General features: G+C 37.7%; 2 protein-coding genes and 1 pseudogene across 2 annotated transcripts; 1 reads left to right on the top strand and 2 right to left on the bottom strand.

Moving 5' to 3' along the window:
• Window positions 1-2,754: 2,754 nt before the first annotated feature.
• On the bottom strand, window positions 2,755-3,511 carry LOC137734439 (LOB domain-containing protein 33-like). The gene is made up of 2 exons (XM_068473706.1): window positions 3,233-3,511; window positions 2,755-3,138 (listed from the first exon to the last, which is right to left on the bottom strand). The coding sequence occupies exons 1-2, from the start codon at window positions 3,509-3,511 to the stop codon at window positions 2,755-2,757; spliced, it is 663 nt and encodes a 220-aa protein (XP_068329807.1).
• An 8,460-nt stretch (window positions 3,512-11,971) lies between these two features.
• On the top strand, window positions 11,972-15,429 carry LOC137734438 (ribulose bisphosphate carboxylase/oxygenase activase, chloroplastic-like; annotated as a pseudogene).
• A 1,582-nt stretch (window positions 15,430-17,011) lies between these two features.
• On the bottom strand, window positions 17,012-20,609 carry LOC137735296 (uncharacterized). Its single transcript, XM_068474710.1, has 5 exons — window positions 20,594-20,609; window positions 18,589-20,397; window positions 17,812-18,013; window positions 17,512-17,708; window positions 17,012-17,415 (listed from the first exon to the last, which is right to left on the bottom strand). The coding sequence occupies exons 2-5, from the start codon at window positions 20,384-20,386 to the stop codon at window positions 17,336-17,338; spliced, it is 2,277 nt and encodes a 758-aa protein (XP_068330811.1). The 5' UTR covers window positions 20,387-20,397; window positions 20,594-20,609; the 3' UTR covers window positions 17,012-17,335.
• Between the last annotated feature and the right edge of the window lie 611 nt (window positions 20,610-21,220).

Raw genomic sequence — 21,220 nt, 5'->3', positions numbered from 1 at the left:
TTTGTGGCTGCTAGAATTGGTTGCATGCAATTTAGGCACGGCGTTAGAGCTAGTGGGTTGAGCTTGATGATTTTTCATCAAAAGCTGGTTCTATTTTTCAACGAGAAGTAAAATAGAGATCAAATCCAAAAAATTGGTGAACTTATGTGCCATATATTGTTGTTGCAGGACAATATTGGTGGCATCGAAGGTCGAATAGGTATTCTTCAGGAGATTTGATTCGATTAAGTCCACTTTACAAAACTTAAGCAGTGATCGGATTCTACAAACTTCAGAGTTGTATTCATTCATGGACTTAAAGTCTTGGAAGCTTAGATGCTACCATCGTGTCCTGCTTCAAGCAAGTAAATGTATTTCTAGTGATCGAAACGGTCAGCTAGAGCAAGCCAGAGGATGCGTGGGTCTTCCTTAGGGAGGTACTCGGTCTGCAGTGCATCATGGATGTGTCTTCGAATGAAGATCATTGCAGTAGCTTTCTGAGCTTCGTTAACAAATTTGTCGTCGGTATGTGCCTCGATGGTGGCTCTAATAGCCTTTGTAGTAAGATAAAGCTTCACATCTTATACCTATTTCAGGTAGTTTCTTCTAGATACTTCCAAAGCAGTGAAATCGAGTTTGTTCAAGTTTGACATGTCCCTAAAATTGGCGTTGGGTCAAAAAAGGTAATGCGGCCCAACCAAAAATGGGCTGGTTGCGATATAGGGATGGCCCTGCAGCATGGTTGCAGGCCATAGGGCCACGGGGAGGACTACAGGCCTCAGGCCCAGGGATCTGGGTGAGCCCAGTAGCAAAAGTTGCTCGTTTGGGCCTAAAAACCATGCAAGGATCAAGCCCAGCCCAAAGCTGGCTTGCAGGTTGGTGCGGGGAAGCCCAGCCGAAGCTGGGTTTCTGGTTTTTGGGTTAGGGTAAGTCAAGCCTAGTAGCATAAGGTTACTAGCAAGTGGGTCGAGGCATAGGCAAAGCCCAGCAAGTGAAACAAGCTTGCTGCAAGTGGGCCAAAGATGCAGGACCAGGCCCAGCAACACACGGGTTGCTGGTAATGGGTCATGGGTGCGAGGGTAGAGCCCAGCAAATGGCTACGGGGTGTGTTAGTAGGTGGGCTGGTGCTGCAAACCCAATCCGAACCAAACCCAGGCCAAGGAGGTCAGGTTGTCTTTGCTCGCGGCAAGCCCAACGGGTTGCAACCATGGGTCAGACGTCAAAACGACATCGTCCTGGTGGTGTGCTCCACGCGACTAGGCTGCAGGCTAATGCAGTGGTAGCGGCGGTGCCACGGTGGTGGTGTGGTGGCCGTGCAGTAGAGTTTTCCATAATTGTTTTTTTTTTTCCCGACGTAACTAGGGTTTGAAAACCCTAAATTGCTTCTAATTTATTTATATGCTTTGACTCTCAGATTCCACATAGTAATATAATTACGTAATGCATGAAACATACATATATATATATATATTGACAAATATATGAAACATATACGATATATATATCGGAAGGAAAATATAAATATAGAGGGGTTCATGCATCATGGGGAATGTTTTCATGCTTCGTGTTTCAAATATCTTCCTTTATTTTAAGCGTACCTGATTGACAGAAAGCAAATAAAAGGCTTTGAATTTTGTAGAAGAGAGCCTCCTCCTACGATCCTTCAGTTCCTTAGCTTTTGGCAAAAACGTGCTGATAACGTGTTGTAGACCTATTTGACTGAACTATTCTAGGGAATAGAGAGATGGAGGCCGACTGCAATAAGAGAGAAAGAGAGAGATTTAATTGTGATGTGTGTTGTATTATCACCCCATTGTGCCTTATTTATAGTAGTAGGATAGGTTAAATCCTTACCCTTTTAGGATAACAACTCTAATAGGATATTAACTACTAAAAGGAATATTTAAAGATATTCCTAGATACACTAGGATTTACATAATCATACTCTTATTTTAAATATGACAACATCATATATAATATATATTTTTTTTTTTTATAAATACCCAACCATCTTTCTCATTCCAAAACAAAAAATAATCTAACATGTTCGCTAATTATTAAATAACTTTATTGTGCACCAAGGCAATTACTTTTCGCCATGGCAATGACAAACATATAGAATTGCACAAAAACAATTATATATTTTTTACAATGAACAGTAACATCATTGAACTGCCATTACCTACCTGGACAATAGTAAAACGGATGGAAGTGCTCTTAATTTCATAAACATTAACATCTTAGTACTTCCTCAAGGGCCTCAAAACACCTAATTTCATAAAGCACTTAGATTTATTTTTGTCAAACACTATAAAAAGTGCTTTAATTAGTTAGTTGAAATCAACTTTCAACACTCCCGTAATCAGAGTCTGAATGATACTCACTCTCAACTGACTACAAAAGTTTGGCGTGGGTATTGTAAAACATAATAAAGGTTTCATGCTGAATATGATCTTGGAAAAGGTAAAAATAGGGTAGCCACGCATAACTGATGCAATACCAGGATATTTTTACATATTCAAGCTAAGAAGGTTCAACGACTCAGAACCTGAATCGATTAACAAAAACCAAAGGAGAAGAAACAAACTAGTAGAACATTTGCCTTTTCCTATACGGAATTCTAGCACCAACACGAGGATTTATCCGCTTGCTTTTTATCTCACACTCACGTGATTGTGAGAGATAGAGACAAAGGAATAAATCTCTAGTTGCAGATAAGTTTTTCTCCTGTCAACCTACGCTCGTATTGAACTACCTCCTGCATTTTTCTGAGAGCTAATTAATATAAATCCCTTGTAGCAGCTCATTTGACCATGCATTGTTTCCCAACATGTCTTGCTCCATGCCTTCAAGAAATCTTTTTAAAGGATCAGGTGTAGAGTGATCACTAAATAACTTCACTTCTTCCCATTCATGTACAGGAGGCATCTCTATATCCATCTCACTATTAAACCCTTGGTTGGAAGCTGCATTTCCTATGTGTGGAAATATTGGTAGTTCTGGTAACTGGTTCTGGATATGTTGTGTATCAACAGCACCATTTTGTGAAAGTACTTGCAACTGATCAGTGAATGTGTTGCTGCTATTACTTGGATGGCAAGTTGCAAAATTAACCATTTGGTTCCCAAGAGTTTCGATCTCCTCTTGTAAGTATGCGACCTGCAAGGAAAGGTTGATGGATCAATGGCGCGCACAAAATTATGTATTGACAGGTGTAAATGAGAAGTTTGGAGTAAATTAGCAGCATGGAAACCTGTTGCTGGAGTGCAAAGATTTGTGAGACACATCCATACACAGGATCGTGCATTCGAGCTAGAGCTTCGTAAGACATGGTGATGGCAGCATCACTTCGATTTTGTACCGGTAAGTGTAGTAGCATCTTGGACACATTGCTTGCACCAAACACTTTGTGCACTGCTGCAAAGTGGTCTGCAGCCTGGTCATAGCAGAAGTAAGGAGCGAACACGCATTCGCTTGTGCATTTTCGCCGTAGGAATTTGCATGCTCCACATGAAAAACCTAATCCTGTCATAGTCCTAAGCTTTTAGTACTAAACCTGTGATGACAAGGGTTTTTTTCAGGTGGTACTATAAATTGACTGGTTCTTATCCAAAGTTTAGATTGTCTTTATAGCCATCACTTGGAAGGGTCAAGTATTCCTTTTGTTTTCTAAAGAGGACATCCTCACTTTAGTGAAAGGTATTGTTCTTTTGGGTCTCCTTTATGGGGTACATCATCAATCTCAAATTGGGTATGCATTTCCTGATTAATTAATGCCTCTAAATTAAGGGTCCTTATTCTTAAAGAATCTTCAAGAATGAGTCCAATATACTTGATGGAAGACCTAATCGTTATCATCATAAGTTGGAAAATGAGAATCATATATAGCTCTAATGAGTACATTATTCTTGAATATCTAGTAGAGACAAGTACAATAGCCATACATTTCTTTCCCGTATATGTAAAGTATATCTTGCCCAAAATAAACTTAATTAGGTAAAGCATGAGAAAGGGTAAGAAACTTTTTAAACTTAAAAGGGTTCGATCCATAGAGATAACCTTAGTTAATCTTGTTTCTGTAGCAAATGTGGGTTCTAACAGTTGGCTAGAGTAGTGGATCTTCACTTCCTTGCTGTCGCGTTAATCTTTTTCAATGTAAATTAGAATAGTTTAGAATATCGAATTGTAAAAGATAAAAGAAGCCATTATTAGTCAGAATTTCAGGGTTGCAAATATCAAATTGAACTACTTTTCTACAACCTTCATTAATGTAATTAAACTATTTTACTCTACTAAAAGTTCATTAGTAGTAGATGGCCATGGAATTCTCCTCTATTCCACTTACTAGGGCAGCCATTTGACGAGTCGATAAGCCAGTGCATGAGGAGCTCATGAAAAAACACTTTGTTGCAAATTATAATATACCTTGAGTCAAAATCAAATGATGGGGTTGGTGGATTTCTGCTATGTCATTCTTTCCTTAACTAATGAGATTAGTTTTCTTATTAATTAATTAACCCTAGTTTCCTAGCATAGGGATTGAATATAGAGCCTGTGACTCATGGCGTCTAATTGTCGTTATGCTATTCAATTCTCCATTATTAACCTTGTTTTAAATCCATAATACGACGTCTGAAGCCCCCATGTTTATATTTTAATTTTACATTATCAGGTTGGCTGTTGGCCACTTAATTCCTGGCGGGCCGGTCTAAGATGACTGTTCTTGTCTCTGGAACACCACAAAAAGCTTCAAAAATAGCAAGCTGTTAATCCCCCAACAAACCCTAGCTATCTCCTGTGTTTGGCAAGGAGTTGTAATAAGTGCTTAATTAAAATCCCCCCACAAACCCTAGGTTATAAAAGCAGAAATATTAGGGCAAATGAGAGAGTAAGCTGGAGGGGACAAAACGCTATTTTCAGCAAAATGTATGAACTTTTCTGCTTTCTGTCATTTCACATTTCACAACTGTGAAATTCCTTTTGGAGTCGAGTGAGAATTAATTGATGCATGAGAAAGGAATGTATGAGGGGGATGGTGGGGCGGGAACTTTCCGTTTTCGGGTTTCGAGTTTAACGATGAAAGTGTCTTTCCCTATCATGGCTCAATTATGCATCGATCCTTTTTAGTTTTACCCAGCTGCAATGGTAGCTAGCTAGGGTTTGCTAGCTTAGCTTACATTTTTTTGGTGTCTGTTTGTGCTTGTTTGTTCCTAATGCCATAGTTTCTGGCTTTAAGGCTGCTGCATGTGAATCCTTTTTTTCCCTTGTGTTCTTGATAAACATTTGAGCTGTCATCAACTGAAGTAATCAAGTTGATCACAGTTTCTCATTTTAATTCTCCACCGCACACTACTGAGTCTTGAGAGTATTTAAGAGTATTTAATCATAAGAAAAAAGATAATAAAGTTAAAAGAATCAAGGGAATTGGGAAGTATGTGGTTTTGTGAGTCATCTGGATTAAGAAGTGTGGTTTCCAGTTTTTCCATGTTTTTATTTTTAATTTTTATATATACTAAGGATGTTCTAGGTTAAATTAATCTAAACAACGGGAATGGAGATTCAAACTTGAGTGTAGAGCAGGAGCACATTGCCTTGACTAGCCCACGTCTCTGCTCCAGGTTTTCTATATGTTAATTTGCGCGCTGCGTTTTCTTTCTTGTCCTGCATATTCAACAGCAAATGGTTTCAGTAAGACATGAACGTAATTTTTTTTAATAACGTCTCTGTTTGTTACAAGTTGTGTATGTCAATCAGTTTTTGTTTTCAATATCATGTTTATGTTGTGTGACTAACCATCTTAAATAAACGGCAAGGAAAAAACTTTAAAAAGGCCCAATATTCTTACCAAGGTTCTAAAAAACGTTAGGCGCTAGTCAGGTAGCAGGCTGAGGTCTAGTGTCTAGGCGGTTAGGCGGGCGCCTAAGCGGACTAGGCGGATTTAAGTAAATCTATTATATTTTGTGTAAATAAGTGTCAATTTATACATTATATATATATATATATATATATATATAATTTCATTGTAATCTACAAAATAAAATGACATATATATTATGAAGTATTATAACATAATGAAAATATGGGGAACAAGCATATAATGTGTGTTCATTTAAGTATTCAACAAGTCTCTTACAATTTATTGAAAAAAAATAAAATGCAAAATGAAAGATATCTATTTTGTCTAATTGAGTCGCAACCTAAGTGGGTGCTTAGGCGGGTCTGGGCGAGTGCCTAGTCGGCCTATGCAGGCGCCTCAGCAGGTTTAGGTGCCCTTTCTTAATTTTCAAACGCCTAGACATTAATCAGGGTGGTGGCCAGCCACCTAGCTCCTAGGCGGGGATTTTTACAACAGTGATGCATACTTCAATAATGCTATTCTTACCACATTATTATACCACCTTATGTGGTGACTGAGTTGGACATACACATCACTTAATTACAGTATACTTGGATTTCTATATAGGTTTTACTAATTTTTATTAGTTTTTGGTAGGAAACAGATATTAATTTGAACTTTTTGAGATGAGATATTAATTTGAATTAAAACACTTCAATTTTTATATTTTTCCCTCTCTCGCCCAGTCGTCCTCAAATACTCTTTTTGTGATCCTCAATCTCCTCCTCCCTCCTTAAGGTTCCTCTAATTGTCTTGGATTCTTGTGCTTCTTCATCCTCCTTACTCGTCTTTTCTAGAACAAATAGAAAGAACATAATTAAAAAATAAACAAAAGGCCAATTGAGAAAGAAGAAGAAAGCACAATTAATTTCAATAGGGGTGTGATATTCACACATCATTTTTTACTTCTCCCACACCTTTTTAGTTTTCAGCCGTCAGATCGGATGAATTGAAGAAGATCTACGGACATAAATTAACAAGGGGTGTGTGAGAAGTAAAAAGGGGTGTGTCGATAGCACACCCCATTTCAATAATTGGCTAGCAAAGCAATGGCAGAACAAATCTGAGGATTTTTCAAGGATAGTGACCCCATAACCTTCAATCTGATAGAAAACTTGTTCCTTTTGACTCCTCCAATTTTTCAAACATGCACATAAAGGCATTGTTCAATAAAACGATTAGCTAACCCTTATTTTACGACAATGAAAAGAAAAACAAATATGATCAACTATAAATGAAATAAAATTTGACAAAAAAATGGAGATTGCAGAAGGTTGAAAGGGGAAGGAGGGAGGAGATTGGGCGTGAGAGGGACTGGAAAACGGAACGTGAGACCTAATCAATTCTAATTAGGCTTTTTAATTATATATATATATATATATATATATATTTAAAAGAATGTGTTTAAATTATACAGATAATAAAATTAAAACTAAAGATGTGGCATGTCCATGTAAATTGCCGCATAAGGTGATGAATAATATCATATAATAATGGAGAGCATTTTTGCTCACCACCATAAAATATGGTGTATGCTCACCATACACCTAATCATTTACCATGTATCCTTTCACATAATCTTAGTTAATTTTTTATCAAAACTCAAAAAGTAATATTTAACATGAAAATTAACTAGAGTTCTATGAAATGACATATGGCAGATGATCAGGTGTATGATGAATATACACCATAGTTATGATGATGAGGAAAAATGCTCCCATAATAATGTGGTAAAAGTACGTAGCATTACTTATCATACTTATATTAGTATTATAACTGACAAACATAAGTTTTCTCCTTTATATATAGTCCCAATTAATATACAGGATTAGAATGGAACATAGGTTTTCTCACGTCGTTTTAATGAGTGAAATTTTGAAATAGTCTATATATGTCTTCATATGATTAAAGATTTCTACTTGTGAAATTGAGACGTGTGGTCGTGATAACGAGTTAAAAGGTTGCAGAAAAAACATTGCTTAAGCGCTAATTAATTAATAATTTAATACGATACTAATCACTCGTTTAAGCCCGCTCCACAAAGTGGTCTCTTGATTTGAATCATTCATTTTGTTGGTCCTCATTGATAGATCCTTCTTACAATAATTTACTCAATCAGAAATATTTAGCCCTTTAACTACTATTGTAAATTTTATTGTTTATCTATTTATCAGGTCGCAGTCGGAAAACTGAATGATGGTGCTCAATTTTAATGAAACTTGCCCAGATTATTTTTCATTGATAACCTAGAGAATTGTCGGTTCAGATTATGAAAAATGTTGTGCAGTAGGTTTAAATAAGTGGTTAAAGCCGTATGAAGTTACTAGCTTGTTGGAAGAGTTTTTATTTTTGTTGCAAGTGATATTATACAAAAATATACACTATAGAGATGAGGAAGGTTTGATTGCAAGCAATCCACCACTTGTAATAGTTTGATGAGTTTTATCTGCACAATCAAATTGTGTTATGTCGTGTTAATGAGTGAAATGGTCAATAGTCTTGAAGTATGGGCCAGGTTAGGACTCTTATGATGCGTTTATTGCATTGGACTATCTGTACTAGCTTAAAGGACTAAACTGGACTGGCTCAGACTAGATTAAGCTGAACTAACTTAATGCAGTGTCGGACTAAGAAGCAGGATAACTAAAAGACTCAAATATTATGTTATTTAATCTTTATTTATTAATAGTTTATTATGAATTTATCATTTTTTTTGTTTCTAGAATCATCTCTATCTAATACCCGATATCTTTTCATTTTTTTTTCTTTCTAAAATCATCTTAACCCATTCCTCTTTTCCTCAACCAGTCTCTCCCTCTTTGTATCCTGTTTCACCATTTTTCTAGAATTCTCTTCCTTTCTGTATACCTCTCCCTATTTTCCTCCGCCCACTCTCTCCCTCCCTCTCCCATTTTTCCTCGTCCACTCTCCCCTTCTTTTCCTTATGCAAAGATTTGTGCAGAGGATTTATCGGAGCCCCACCCAACACCTTCACTAATTTCTAGGAAATCTCAAATTTTTTTGGTGATTTTGCCTTTTTTTTTTGTTTTGAATATGTATGGAGGATTCGTCTGCAGGTGCTTAATTATAGGGGTTTTGCATTTTTTTGTTTTGAATTTTAGGTATTGATTTTGAGATTTAGGCAGTGGGTTTGAAATCTGGGCATGGGTAAGGGAGTCGGAGTTGCAGACGACAAGGGTGTGCAAACGATGTTGGAGACGGGATTAGGAATCCCATGCTTTTTGGGGGGTCTCACTAGGACGAACTAGCGAAGCACTTAGTCGAAACGAGTCCAACGTAGGCTCATTTAAGTTTAGTCCAGTTTGCATCAAACACTGGATTAGTAGTCTTAGCAAAGCAATTCAGTCCAGTGAACTTTAATAAGGGCAAACAAACATGCCCTTAGAGATTGTTATCAGAGCATTCCCACCGTAGCAAATTGCTCGGGGGACAGTGTGCAAAACAAAGGCCCGAGGGCCGGTGGCAGGCCTCCAGCATGAGGAAGCCCGGCGGAAGGGGGAGGCCCGAGCAAAGGGCCCGTGAGGGATTTGCCAGCCCTTGAGCCCGAGGTGGGGATGACGTCATGCTGACGCCAGGGTGGCGTCAGCCTAATATTTTATTTTTTTGTGTCAGGCGCGTGCACCCCACCCGCGCGTGGGGGCGCGTCCCGACAGAAAAATCAGAAAAAAAAGGGTTTTGTCAATGACCGTTGGGAAGCCACGTGGCTTCCCATGATGCGTTAGATCTTAACGGTCACTTAATGTGGACCGTTAGATCTCAACGGTAAAAAAAAAAAATTAAGTCAGATTTAATATTCACCGTTCGATCTGAGATCAACGGTGGATATTAAAATGCTTTATAAATAAAAAAATAAATGAAAAAATAGTTTTAAAAATATGAAAAGTTACCGTTGTGCCACGTGGCACAATCTGGAGCGTTGGAATTCAAAAAAATTTTATATCCAACGGCAGAGATTAATTAATTGAATAAAAAATTCAAAAAAATTGTAAAAAATTCAAAAAAATTCAAAAAAATATCTGAAAAAAATTGTTTTTACTTTTCTATAAATACCTTCTCATTATCATCTACCTTATTCAAATTAATTTGGTAAGTTATTTATTAAAAGTCCATCGTTCTAATTAAAAGTCCTTGTATAAAATAATTAAAAGTCCATCGTTCTAATTAAAAGTCCATGGTTCTAATTAAAAGTCCTTTACATAAACATAAACATACTAAGAATTACATATACTAAGAATTACATAAACATAAACATAAAAAAATTACATAAACATAAACATAAACATAAACATACTAAGAATTACATATACTAAGAATTACATAAACATAAACATAAAAAAAATTACATAAACATAAACATAAAAAAATTACATAAACATAAACATAAACATACTAAGAATTACATAAACATAAACATAAAAAAATTACATAAACATAAACATAAAAAAATTACATAAACATAAACATAAACATACTAAGAATTACATAAACATAAACATAAAAAAAATTACATAAACATACCAAATAATAAAACACACCAAATAAAATAACATAAACATATTATTTAATAATACTTCGGATAATGACACGTGGCGCAACGAGAACGATTAAAAATCTTATCCGATATTACAATTAAAATTATTTTGTATTATTTTATAAATAAAAAAAATACTAATATTTTATTGCCTATTGCCAGGGCTATTGAAGTGTAACGGTGGAGATGCAAATTCTATTGCCAGGGCTACTTACTGTTCATTAAGGGCAGTTACTGTTCATTAGGTGGATTGAATAGTGTATTGCCAGGAGGGAGGGCTCCAACACTGGAGTTGCTCTCAGTGTAGATTTATGAGGCCATGACTCTAGCTCATAGGAACAAAATAGCCAGCCCAATATGATCTGATCTAGGCCTTGAACTCTGTAAACATTTTGATTGACTGAACTTTGTGCTCTAGGCTCCTAGCATAACACAAACATTTTTGTTAAAATTCTTCCACAAATCCATTTTTTTAAGGAAATGAATGGTTGCTAGTCACAAATTTTATTCATGGTGCACCTTATTTCTCCATGCATTTTTTTTTTCTGTAACATGGAAGAAAAGAGAGAGAAAAACACTAAGGAACAACTAGTTTAGCTCTAGCGACGCTAGAGCAGTCATCGGAAAGAGTTTTAACTAAACAAGGAGGAGGCTCCGCAAGCTCTTGAAAATTCATCGCACTATTTAAACCCAACTTGGCTAGCTAACCCGTCAGCTACAAAATTATGCTCTCTATGAACATGCTGCAAATTGCAGCTCCAATTCTCTTTGATCAAACTTCTGCATCCGAGACAAGACCGCATAGAGGATGATTAAGGCTAGGGGAACCATGAATGTGAGAGACCACCAAAGCAGAATCAGCCTTCACGATAAGATGTGAAATTCCCCAACTCCTTTTTTAGCAATAAAACCAGTGATTCAATCACTGTGTTAATCTCTAATTAATCCTCCAGTTTCAATCACCCCAATAGAACCAAGCCTAGCACCATTCACATTTAACGTAAAGTCCTAGACGGAGGAGGAACCCAAGCCAAAAGAATTTGGACATGACTCTGTTCCGCAACCTCCAACCGGAATTAGCTAGATCTCTCCATGCATTTCCATTATAAGAAAACAACAAAATAAAACCCCACAATGGTAGACATGGGCTTTTCCAGTCTCTTCTAATTCTGTAGCCAATAAATTGTCTAATTTTTACTTTTTCTTGTTACAAAAATTGCCTAATTTTTTGTGTAGAAGAAGAGAGCTTAAACACTAACCTCAAGTGCCAAGAAATGAGTCAAATGACTGAGTTTCCATGCACTCCTTGTTTGACACGTGTCATCAAGGCAATCTTGATTCGATGGTCTCAAACCATTCAACAAGCAAATCCAAACGATTTCAAATTCTTTGCACTAAAAAACAAGTACCATAAGTACAAACCAGTTCTCAGTTCTTTTCCCTCCAAAACACAAGAATAGCATACTGTGCTTGCAGGCAACCGGAAGTGCCCCCTCCTCTCTGTTACTCACACTAGAAAACAACCGTCTGATCTGACGGAGATCATGGCCACTGCTGTCTCTACCATTGGAGCTGTCAACCGAGCACCGGTATTACACCTTTTCCGCCTATTTTGTGGCTTAACTTTTTTCTTTTTTTTTTGTGTGCGCGTTGTATGTACAATCTCCTGCTTGGAAGCTAAACAGTGGTTGGTTGTCATTAATTATATTTTAGTTACCTACTTAGGGTAATGTTCTGTCAGGCTAATGTTTTCAAGTCTTCCAGATAAATACTTATGTTGTCCTATGAATCCAAACTACATATATAACCAAGAATCAACTTAATAAATACTTCATATTCATATTTTGGGAAAGGGAAGTTATTCATACCTATGTGAGTTTGGGAAACAATTAGGCATGGGTTTGTGATCAGTATGGAAGTTGATCACAATAATACTGGTTGCACTTTAATGCAGCTGAGCCTGAATGGCTCTAGCAGCAATGCTTCAGTTCCAAGCTCAACCTTTTTGGGAAGCACCTTGAAGAAAGTGAACTCAAGGTTCACCAGCTCCAAGGTTTCCTCCGGAAGCCTCAGGATTGTCGCGGAGGTGGAAGAAGAAAAGCCAACAAGGACAAATGGAGAGGCCTTGCCTTCGACACCTCCGATGACCAACAAGACATCACAAGAGGAAAGGGTACGGTGGACTCCCTCTTCCAGGTGTTGAGAGTTGTCCCACATAGGTGAGGGACAAGATTTGTTATGTGCTTATATGATCTTGAGCTACTCCTTATATTGTCAATTGGTTTTATGGTGGAACCTCAATTTCATCATGGTATCAGAGTGGGTTGTCCTCGTGTGAAGCCAAATGGCCACATGCGCTCCATGTCACTCAGCTGTTGTCCACATGTAGGCTTGAAAATCCACCACGCGTGCGGGGGTGTGTTGACAGTTGTCCTACATCAGTGAGGGACAAGGTTTGCTATGTGCTTATATGATCTTGAGCTACTCCTCATATTGCCAATTGGTTTTATGATGGAACCTCAATTTCATCACCAAGCACCTCAAGGAGCCGGAACTCACTTTGCCATCATGAGCATTTTGAGACCCATCTTGTCCCACATCTGCCAACAGTGGTTTTTTACTAATCTTTATATAAGCTTATTCCTTCTTCTTAGTAAATTGTTGGAGAACAATTTAGAAACAATAAAATAACCGAAATACAAAACCGAAATACTTATACTTTATTATTCAAAAATACTTGCAATACAGAATGCAATTACACAATAAATACAAAAAATTAAAATGATATTAACTTGAATGATATTAACTCGACCAGGATACAACTACCTAATTCTACAACCCGTATTGGAATATAGAATTCTAGCGAATTGCTTTGTGTGTTTACTCTCTGGAAATTTTGTATAGAAGACAAGGAGGAAGAAAAGATGATTTTTTATGGAACTGTTGTATAGAAGACAAGGAGGAAGAAAAGATGATTTTTTATGGAACTGAGGACTCCAGTTATATAGACTCTTTCATACCTCTTCAAACATGTTTTGGATGTATCTGAAGCTATACAACTCTTTCCAAAGAGTTGTGTCTATTAATCAAAATATTTTAATTAATTTAATTAAAAATTTAATTCGAAATTAAAACTAATTAATCAGATTAATTTTAATTCATTGGCCCCAAGTGCCCCCTTGTCTTGATTAATTAATATTAATATTATAATATAATCATCAAGCCTAATTCACACAACCATAAGGCCCAAGCCTTCAATCCATTTCCAAATGGTCCAAATTTTAATTACTAAGAAGAAGGAATAAGCCTATATAAAGGCTAGTGAAAAACCACTGTTGCCCGATGTGGGACAAGAGGGATGTCAAAACTCCTACAGTAAGCTCATAGATCATATATGTTCTTATGAATATTTCACGTTGCCAAATCCACGACCGATATAATTGTTTCCAAGTTTCGGGTTATTACAGCTGTTAACATGGTAACGAGATGGTTCTTGAGTAAGTACAACTTTGCCAACATGACCCTTCCTAACATCGGGTAAATATCACTATCAAAAATTTAACTATGAGTTTCTTCCAAAAATATATTAATTGCAGGAACTTAACTTGAATCATCACTTAATTTTGTTTGCAGGTTCCTCTCATCTTGGGTATTTGGGGAGGCAAGGGTCAAGTTAAATCTTTTCCAGTGTGAGCTTGTCTTTGCCAAGATGGGAATCAGGTTAGTACATTTGTCACACATTCTCTACGTCACTCAGTTTAAATTATCCATGTGTTAGACTCGAAATGTCAACATTGGAAATTTAAGTAACTAAGGAGTCGTTTGATAACTTTTTTTTTTTTTTTTTTTTCCAGTTTTCGCTTTTGTTATCAATTTTTTTTATTTAAACAGAAAATTTCTTTAGTAACTTTTTTCTTAGAACTGATATTTTTTTTCAATTGAAAATTACTTCAATGAGTTTTCAAAATTTGGCTTGATATTTTGGTTCCCAATTTTTTTTTTTTTTTTTAAAACTAAAAACTGAACTAACTAGTTTATGGTCACTTGGTCAGGTAAGTTTGCTTCTTACTCAGCCTAGCTTTTTGATGACATTTTTTCGGCCCTATCATGATGAGTGCCGGAGAATGAATTGGAAAGTGGAAACGCAGGAGAACCCGCGAATCTGATCAGGCAAAGGTACCGTGAAGCGGCCGACATTATCAAGAAGGGTAAAATGTGTGCACTCTTCATCAACGATCTTGATGCAGGAGCTGGTCGGCTTGGTGGAACCACCCAATACACGGTCAACAACCAAATGGTTAATGCCACCCTCATGAACATTGCTGATAACCCGACAAACGTCCAGCTCCCGGGTATGTCCAACAAGGAGGAGAACCCCCGTGTCCCAATCATTGTCACCAGTAACGGTTTCTCAACATTTTACGCTCCTCTCATCCGTGACGGCCGTATGGAGAAGTTCTACTGGGCTCCCACCCGCGAAGATTGCATTGGAGTCTGCATTGGGATCTTCAGGAGTGACAATGTTGCTAAGGAAGACATTGTCAAGCTTGTTGACACCTTCCCGGGCCAATCTATTGGTATGCTAAATGTTTTTCCTGTACCTTAAACAGCCTGACACGTTATATAATCAGATAGTCAGACATTGTATGTCATGTCTTCATACAATTTGACATGTTATGTTATCAGATAGTCATTCTGACCCTCTGTCATGATTTTGCAGATTTCTTTGGTGCCTCGAGGGCTAGGGTTTACGATGATGAAGTGAGGAAGTGGATTTCGGGTGTTGGCGTGGAGGGCATTGGGAAGAAGCTTGTGAACTCAAAGGAAGGACCCCGAACTTTCGAGCAGCCGAAGATGACAATCGAAAAGCTCCTCGAGTACGGAAACATGCTTATCCAAGAGCAAGAGAATGTGAAGAGAGTTCAATTGGCTGATAAGTACTTGAGCGAGGCTGCTCTTGGTGATGCCAACTCAGATGCTATGGACAGATAGAACATTCTACGGTTAGATCCCTCTGTGGGAGGTTTGCATCCATTAGCTTGATTTGGTAAATTTACAAAATGTACAAGGGTTCACCAAAAAAAGAAAAAATATGTGTGTGTTTAAAGGTTTTATAATTGGTCTTTGTGCAGGCAAAGCAGCGCAGCAAGTGAATGTTCCAGTTCCTGAAGGTTGTACTGATCCAACTGCAGAAAACTTTGATCCAACGTCTAGGAGTGATGATGGAAGTTGCTTGTACACATTTAAGTCCTTTTCTTTTAGGTTATAATTGGAGGGAGGGAGGGAGGAGAGAAGCACTTTTGTAAGGATGTTAAGGGTAAACAATTAATGTTGTTGCATTGTCTTCGTATGTTGGATTGGTGTAGTGTAATCTTGTATTTAGTCTTGTTGTGCTGCCTTATATCTCTATCGTTTCTCCCATGGACTTTCTTCCTTTGGTTAATATGAACCCGAATGTGAAATTATAAATTTCACTAGTTTATACCTTCACTTATCTAAATTTTAATCTTAACATGTAAGACCATATGATTGGTTCAAGCTAGGTTTGATTTTCAGAAGGATCAGAATTAGGGAATTCAATTTTCTTTTTTAGGTCAGAAGGGAAATTGTTGCTCCAAAAGCTGGGGTGCTTATAACACCAAAAGCGGAGGGTGGAGGGTAGCACCAGAGGCTGGACCACTTACAGCACCAAAGGATGGGGTGGTGGTAGCACCAAAAGGACTTGTTTGAGCAGGTTTGGACCGAAATGCTCCAAACACGGGCTTCTGACAAAACCTGATGAACCACCGAAAGGTGAAGATGAAGGACTAGAAGTTGAAGTTCGTCCAAAAGTAGGCGTTGTATTAATATTTCCAAAAGTTGGTGACGATATTGATGACCGAAAGTTGTGGAGGAAGGAAAAGGTGAAGAAGCTTGAGTTGCGCCAAATACACCAGTTGAAGTTCCTCCAAACGTGGAACTCCCTATTTGCGAGCCAAAACCAAAAGTCTTGGGAGCAAAAGGATTGTTACTTGCGCTGCAAGTCTGCCCAAATACCGATTGGGACCTAACCGGGCTGCTAGATGACTGCCCAAAAGGATTAGAAGAACCCTACATCTTCTCTTACGATGTTATTTCGAAGGAGGAAGTAGGCTGCGGAAATTGACAGTACGTTATTGTAGCGTAAAAACTAAAAAGTATGTTCGAATGTACATAATGAAGGGGAGTAGACTCCGATCTTAAATTAATTAAACAATCTTTGCAATGAAATTTTTATTTAAACAAGGAAGATACATTGTCACATTCTCTAAATACCATAAGGTAATATCCAATATTTTCAAGTCCCAAAGGACTTCGTTTTCTTCAAAAGTTCTACAATGCACCTGTGTTAGACGCATAATTTACATGGCTTAATAATTTTGACAATAAAATGATATACGACTAATAATATTTTTAGAGGTCGTGTTCTTGGTGTGTTTTAAGTTTTAAATGATTTTCTTTTTGTTCTGCTGCGTTAATTGGTATCACCTCATACACGAGTGTACTGTAGAAAACCCCGTTTCTTCTTCGATCTCAAAGAAACTGGTAGTATGAAACATAGCACATATAAAACCAGCTTAATTTTAAATTTACCCAAGATAGAGTGAACAGATTTTCTAATACTTTTACATTTCATCTGGACGAGAACTAGATTGGAAATTTCATCTTTCTAACAACATTTTAGTTGCTACAAACTATCTGCTTAAAATTATCAGCTACAATGCACTACACTCTAAAAATGAAAACAACCTGTGTGGAGGCTACAAAATCTTGCAGACACAACATGCACATCTACTTAACGACATCTTCCTCTGCTCGGTTGCAAACTACAAGGCGATGATTCGTAACCATGGGTCCTTGATGTCGATAACTTACTCATGGATAAGGCTCTAATGATTTTCTACATTGTCTTCAACATTTTCCTCTTCACCGTGTTTTGCTCTACTAAAGATCTCATAATCATAAAAACCTGCATATATAGACCAAGGTTAATCAGTGTACAATGTGATTAAGAACAAAGCTCATTTGATTTTTAGCAATTGTCCACTTCCAAGTATAAAATTACCAGAGCCCAAGTCATCGGCATCATCATTTGACGGCCCTAAAAGCATTGTGCTGGCAGAGGTTGAATCGAGTTCCATCCAATCGAAACTACCATTGTCATCTAAGCACATGTCCTTCCCGGTAACCCAATCTTCTGTCACACTAATGTTTTCAAATGATATAGGATCCATAAAATCTTGTTCGCTGTTCTTATCAACCCTGTGCGGAAACAAAAATTATTATTAGCAAAAGGAAAGGAATTTCTCCCCACTATTTTTAAACCGCCATTCTTAATTCCATAACAGTATTGCTTTGTGCTTACATTTGTTTCAGTCGCAAGTTATACTGAACAAAGACAAGGTCACTGAGACGTTGACGCTCAAGGCAGTTCCTTGTGTTGTGTGCTTTCTCAAAAGGAATCTCATTTCGCCTGCACCCAATCGAACTGCAAGTTTGACTGAGAATTCGGATTGCCAAGCGTGTCAAATTTGGGCAACCTCCTCCATATGTTGACCACCATTCAGCTAAGACAAAAGTACATTGTGGATAAAATTAGCTAAACGTGAGAGGTTCAAAAACAAAGAATAGAATACAATGATGACAAGTTCAGTTTCTGTTCCAAGAATACTTTCAATATGTGGAAGAAAGGTAATTTGGCATCGTGGTTACACCAAATACACCCAAAAGATTAAAGAGCTTCCGTTTTACTGGCAGTAAACAAAATTGAAGGCTTGAATTGATCTAATACATAAAAATGCTTATATTGTCATATATGCTACTTGAATTGGAACAGAAATATTTATCTCACTTAGCAGTTAGCATGCACGAATGTATATCGAATGGATTATTCGAAGGGAGTTTTAATGAAACACTCCTGGTACTGTTCACTTTTAACGTTAAGGACATTTTTAGCCTAAAAAGTCACTCCTGGTACTATTCACTTAGACCTTTATTTTGTCCTTTTGATTAAAACTAAAGTTTTTGAGGACTTTTAGTTAGTTTTTCTTTATTCGAATGTGCTAGAACTTAAATCATTGCGAGCTAAGTCATGATACAGAAGTTAGAAATAACAAAACAATCGAAAAGATTAGGCCCTCACCAGGAAGCAGAGTGTCTTTAGCCCTAATTGCCATCTTCCTTTTAAAATCTCCTGCAGCACTCTTGTACAAATTTAGCTCTTTGATGATTTTATCTTGGACTTTTGTATCAGGAACCAATCTCTCGATGCAATCAAACATATGTGAGAGGATATCACCATGCATATCTCCTTCGAAACTATAAAATATTTTGGGGTTAAGGTAGAAGCCTGCAGCATGAAGAGGAGAACACCAATGCTGTTCCCATCGTTGATCTATGATATTCCAGTATATCATGTACTCCTCTCTCTTGACGAGTTCTTTCTTAATTGTTTCTTTTGCCCGATACATTCCAGCATACACGTATCCCATTGCAGGCCTCTTCTCACTACCAACCATTCTCAAAACCCGCAAGAGAGGATTTGTCAGGCCAACAATCAGGATGCATGAGGACCAAAATGACTGATTACTAATAAGATCTAACATCTCCATTCCCCCCGGTTCCTTTGAATATAGGGAGTCCATCCACTCCTGTGAAGTAACCATAACCTGTAAACAGTGTTTTAGATCAACCAGTCGTTTTAGTGTTGTAAAGTTTGTTGAGAAGCGAGTGGCGCCTGGTTCTACAATATCATTGCCAAAAGTGGACCTTCTGACCATATTCAACACTACACTATGATTGTACACAAACTTTGTAATGGACCTTGCTTGTTCAATGACCGTATTTATCCACTCAATGTTACCAAAATCTTCGAGCATTAGATCTAAGCACCGAGCTGCACATGGAGTCCAATATAGCGTAGGGAAAGTATCAGTCAACCTTCTCCCTGCAACCATACATTGCTCTTCACCACTAGTAATCACCTGCAGCACATCTTTTACTCCAACTTCTTCTACCACTCTCCTAAGCAGTTCATAAAGGGCATCCGATGAATTTATAATGTCTGATGCATCCACAGATTCCCAAAAAACTGTTCCTTCAGGACAGTACACCAAAAAACTTAGCAAAACCTTACCTGACTCTGTGTTCCACTGATCGACCAAGACTGAACAACCAGTTCTTCCCCATGTTTCCCTATGTTTATCAATATTGTTCCTCACTTCTTCAACTGAATTCTTCAATATCCAACTGCAAATATCATGGTACGTAGGAGGCACAACCCCTGAACCACCTGAAGCAATTGCATCGATCATCGGTTGGAAATATGCAGAGTTCACTGCATCTGGAGGGGCCCCAATATCATACAAAAACCTTCCAATTGCCTCGTGAACAAAATTGTTCACCTTTGGAGGACCTAACGCAACACTATTACTAACAACAAGAGCACTATGTCCTGCACAAGAACTTTTGCCTCTCCCCCTTTTCCTTCTCTCCAAACTCCTCCCACTTGTCATTCCTTCTTGATTCCCCAACAACCCCTTGTGCTCAAGCGTTTCGGGAACTCCAATCAACTGTACCCCATTGCTCACATCATTCTGAACAGCAATCAATTCCCCCTCACCATGAGGTGAGGGGTTAATGTTAGTAATCTCCTCATCAAGCTTCTGCCTATTCCTCTTCTTCACCACAACCCCATCTAGACTCTGCTGCATTTGAGCCCGAACATCTTGCGGAACTCGCAGACAAGTTGAAGCATTACCCTTCTGACCGGCAAGGTGTTCCTTAATCCTATGAATCCCACCACCCTTAAACAATTTGTTACAATATATGCACTTGAGCTGAACCCTCTCCCCAATCTTAAACATTTGGCAGTGCTTCCATGCCGGGTCGTGTTTTTGCGACGTTATCGGCACGGGCTCCATTACCAGACCCGACGCCATGGCTAAAACCTCTGAGAATTAATTAGTTTATGCAAAAATGCCAAAACCCATTACAACAAAGACATGAACTTTCTTCTTTCTTCTTTAATTAGAATTAAACCAAATAATTAACAGAAACCCAGCAACCAAATGAAGCAGATAATACACTCAATTAAATTAATTGAATTAAAATTGAGAGAGAGAGAGAGATAGAGAGAGAGAGCTTACTTGTTTCTGGTTTGAATGCTTCCAGATAAACAGAGAGGAAGGGAAACAGAACCGAGTTAGGGAGGTTAGAAGGGGGCGAGGAGACCGGATGGACCGGTTAGGGTTGGCTCAACCGGTTATTTTGGCCATTATTTAGAATTTTTGGGTTTTTTTTGTCCGAAAGACCCGGTCAGGTATTAGTTGTAGCGGTTTTGGATAACGAGAAACCGAACCTTCCGGTTGCCCGGCTGACGAGCCGTGATTGTACTCTAAACTCGAGCCGGCCGCCGCGGGAAACTGAGTGAACCGGCGATTCGTGGTAGTTAAGTCTGGTTTTCTATTTCGTTCTGTCTAACAATATTTTTTTTAATTTCTTTATTTTGTTCAATTCAAAAATAATTTCACTAATTACATTGTTTAGTATGTAAAATTTTTGGCTGACTTTTCGTAGTTTTTTATTTTGTACAGTTTGCAAGTCACATTAATTGATGAATACAAAACTAGAATTAATGATGTTTATTTACGTCAAATGGGTATCAAAATTATTTTGATTATGAACTTCTAGCATTTAATGAAACATGGGTTTTGAAATTACTTCAGTTAATGACTTTTTAAGTATTTACTAACACGTTTATAGTGAGTTTCATA

This window comes from Pyrus communis, chromosome 5 (assembly GCF_963583255.1).
Source record: "Pyrus communis chromosome 5, drPyrComm1.1, whole genome shotgun sequence".
Lineage (NCBI taxonomy): Eukaryota > Viridiplantae > Streptophyta > Magnoliopsida > Rosales > Rosaceae > Pyrus > Pyrus communis.
The sequence above is the reverse complement of the archived record's forward strand: the minus strand, read 5'-3'. Positions and strand labels throughout refer to the sequence as shown.

Excerpts from the sequence above, each read along its gene's own strand:
- LOC137735296 (XM_068474710.1), bottom strand. The coding sequence starts at position 20,386 with ATGGCGTCGGGTCTGGTAATGGAGCCCGTGCCGATAACGTCGCAAAAA. Across the intron at positions 18,014-18,588 it reads TAAAGACACTCTGCTTCCTG|CTGAATGGTGGTCAACATAT; the intron begins GTGAGGGCCTAA and ends CTTTTGTCTTAG. Across the intron at positions 17,709-17,811 it reads AACTTGCGACTGAAACAAAT|GGTTGATAAGAACAGCGAAC; the intron begins GTAAGCACAAAG and ends GTTTCCGCACAG.
- LOC137734439 (XM_068473706.1), bottom strand. The coding sequence starts at position 3,511 with ATGACAGGATTAGGTTTTTCATGTGGAGCATGCAAATTCCTACGGCGA. Across the intron at positions 3,139-3,232 it reads TCTTTGCACTCCAGCAACAG|GTCGCATACTTACAAGAGGA; the intron begins GTTTCCATGCTG and ends CTTTCCTTGCAG.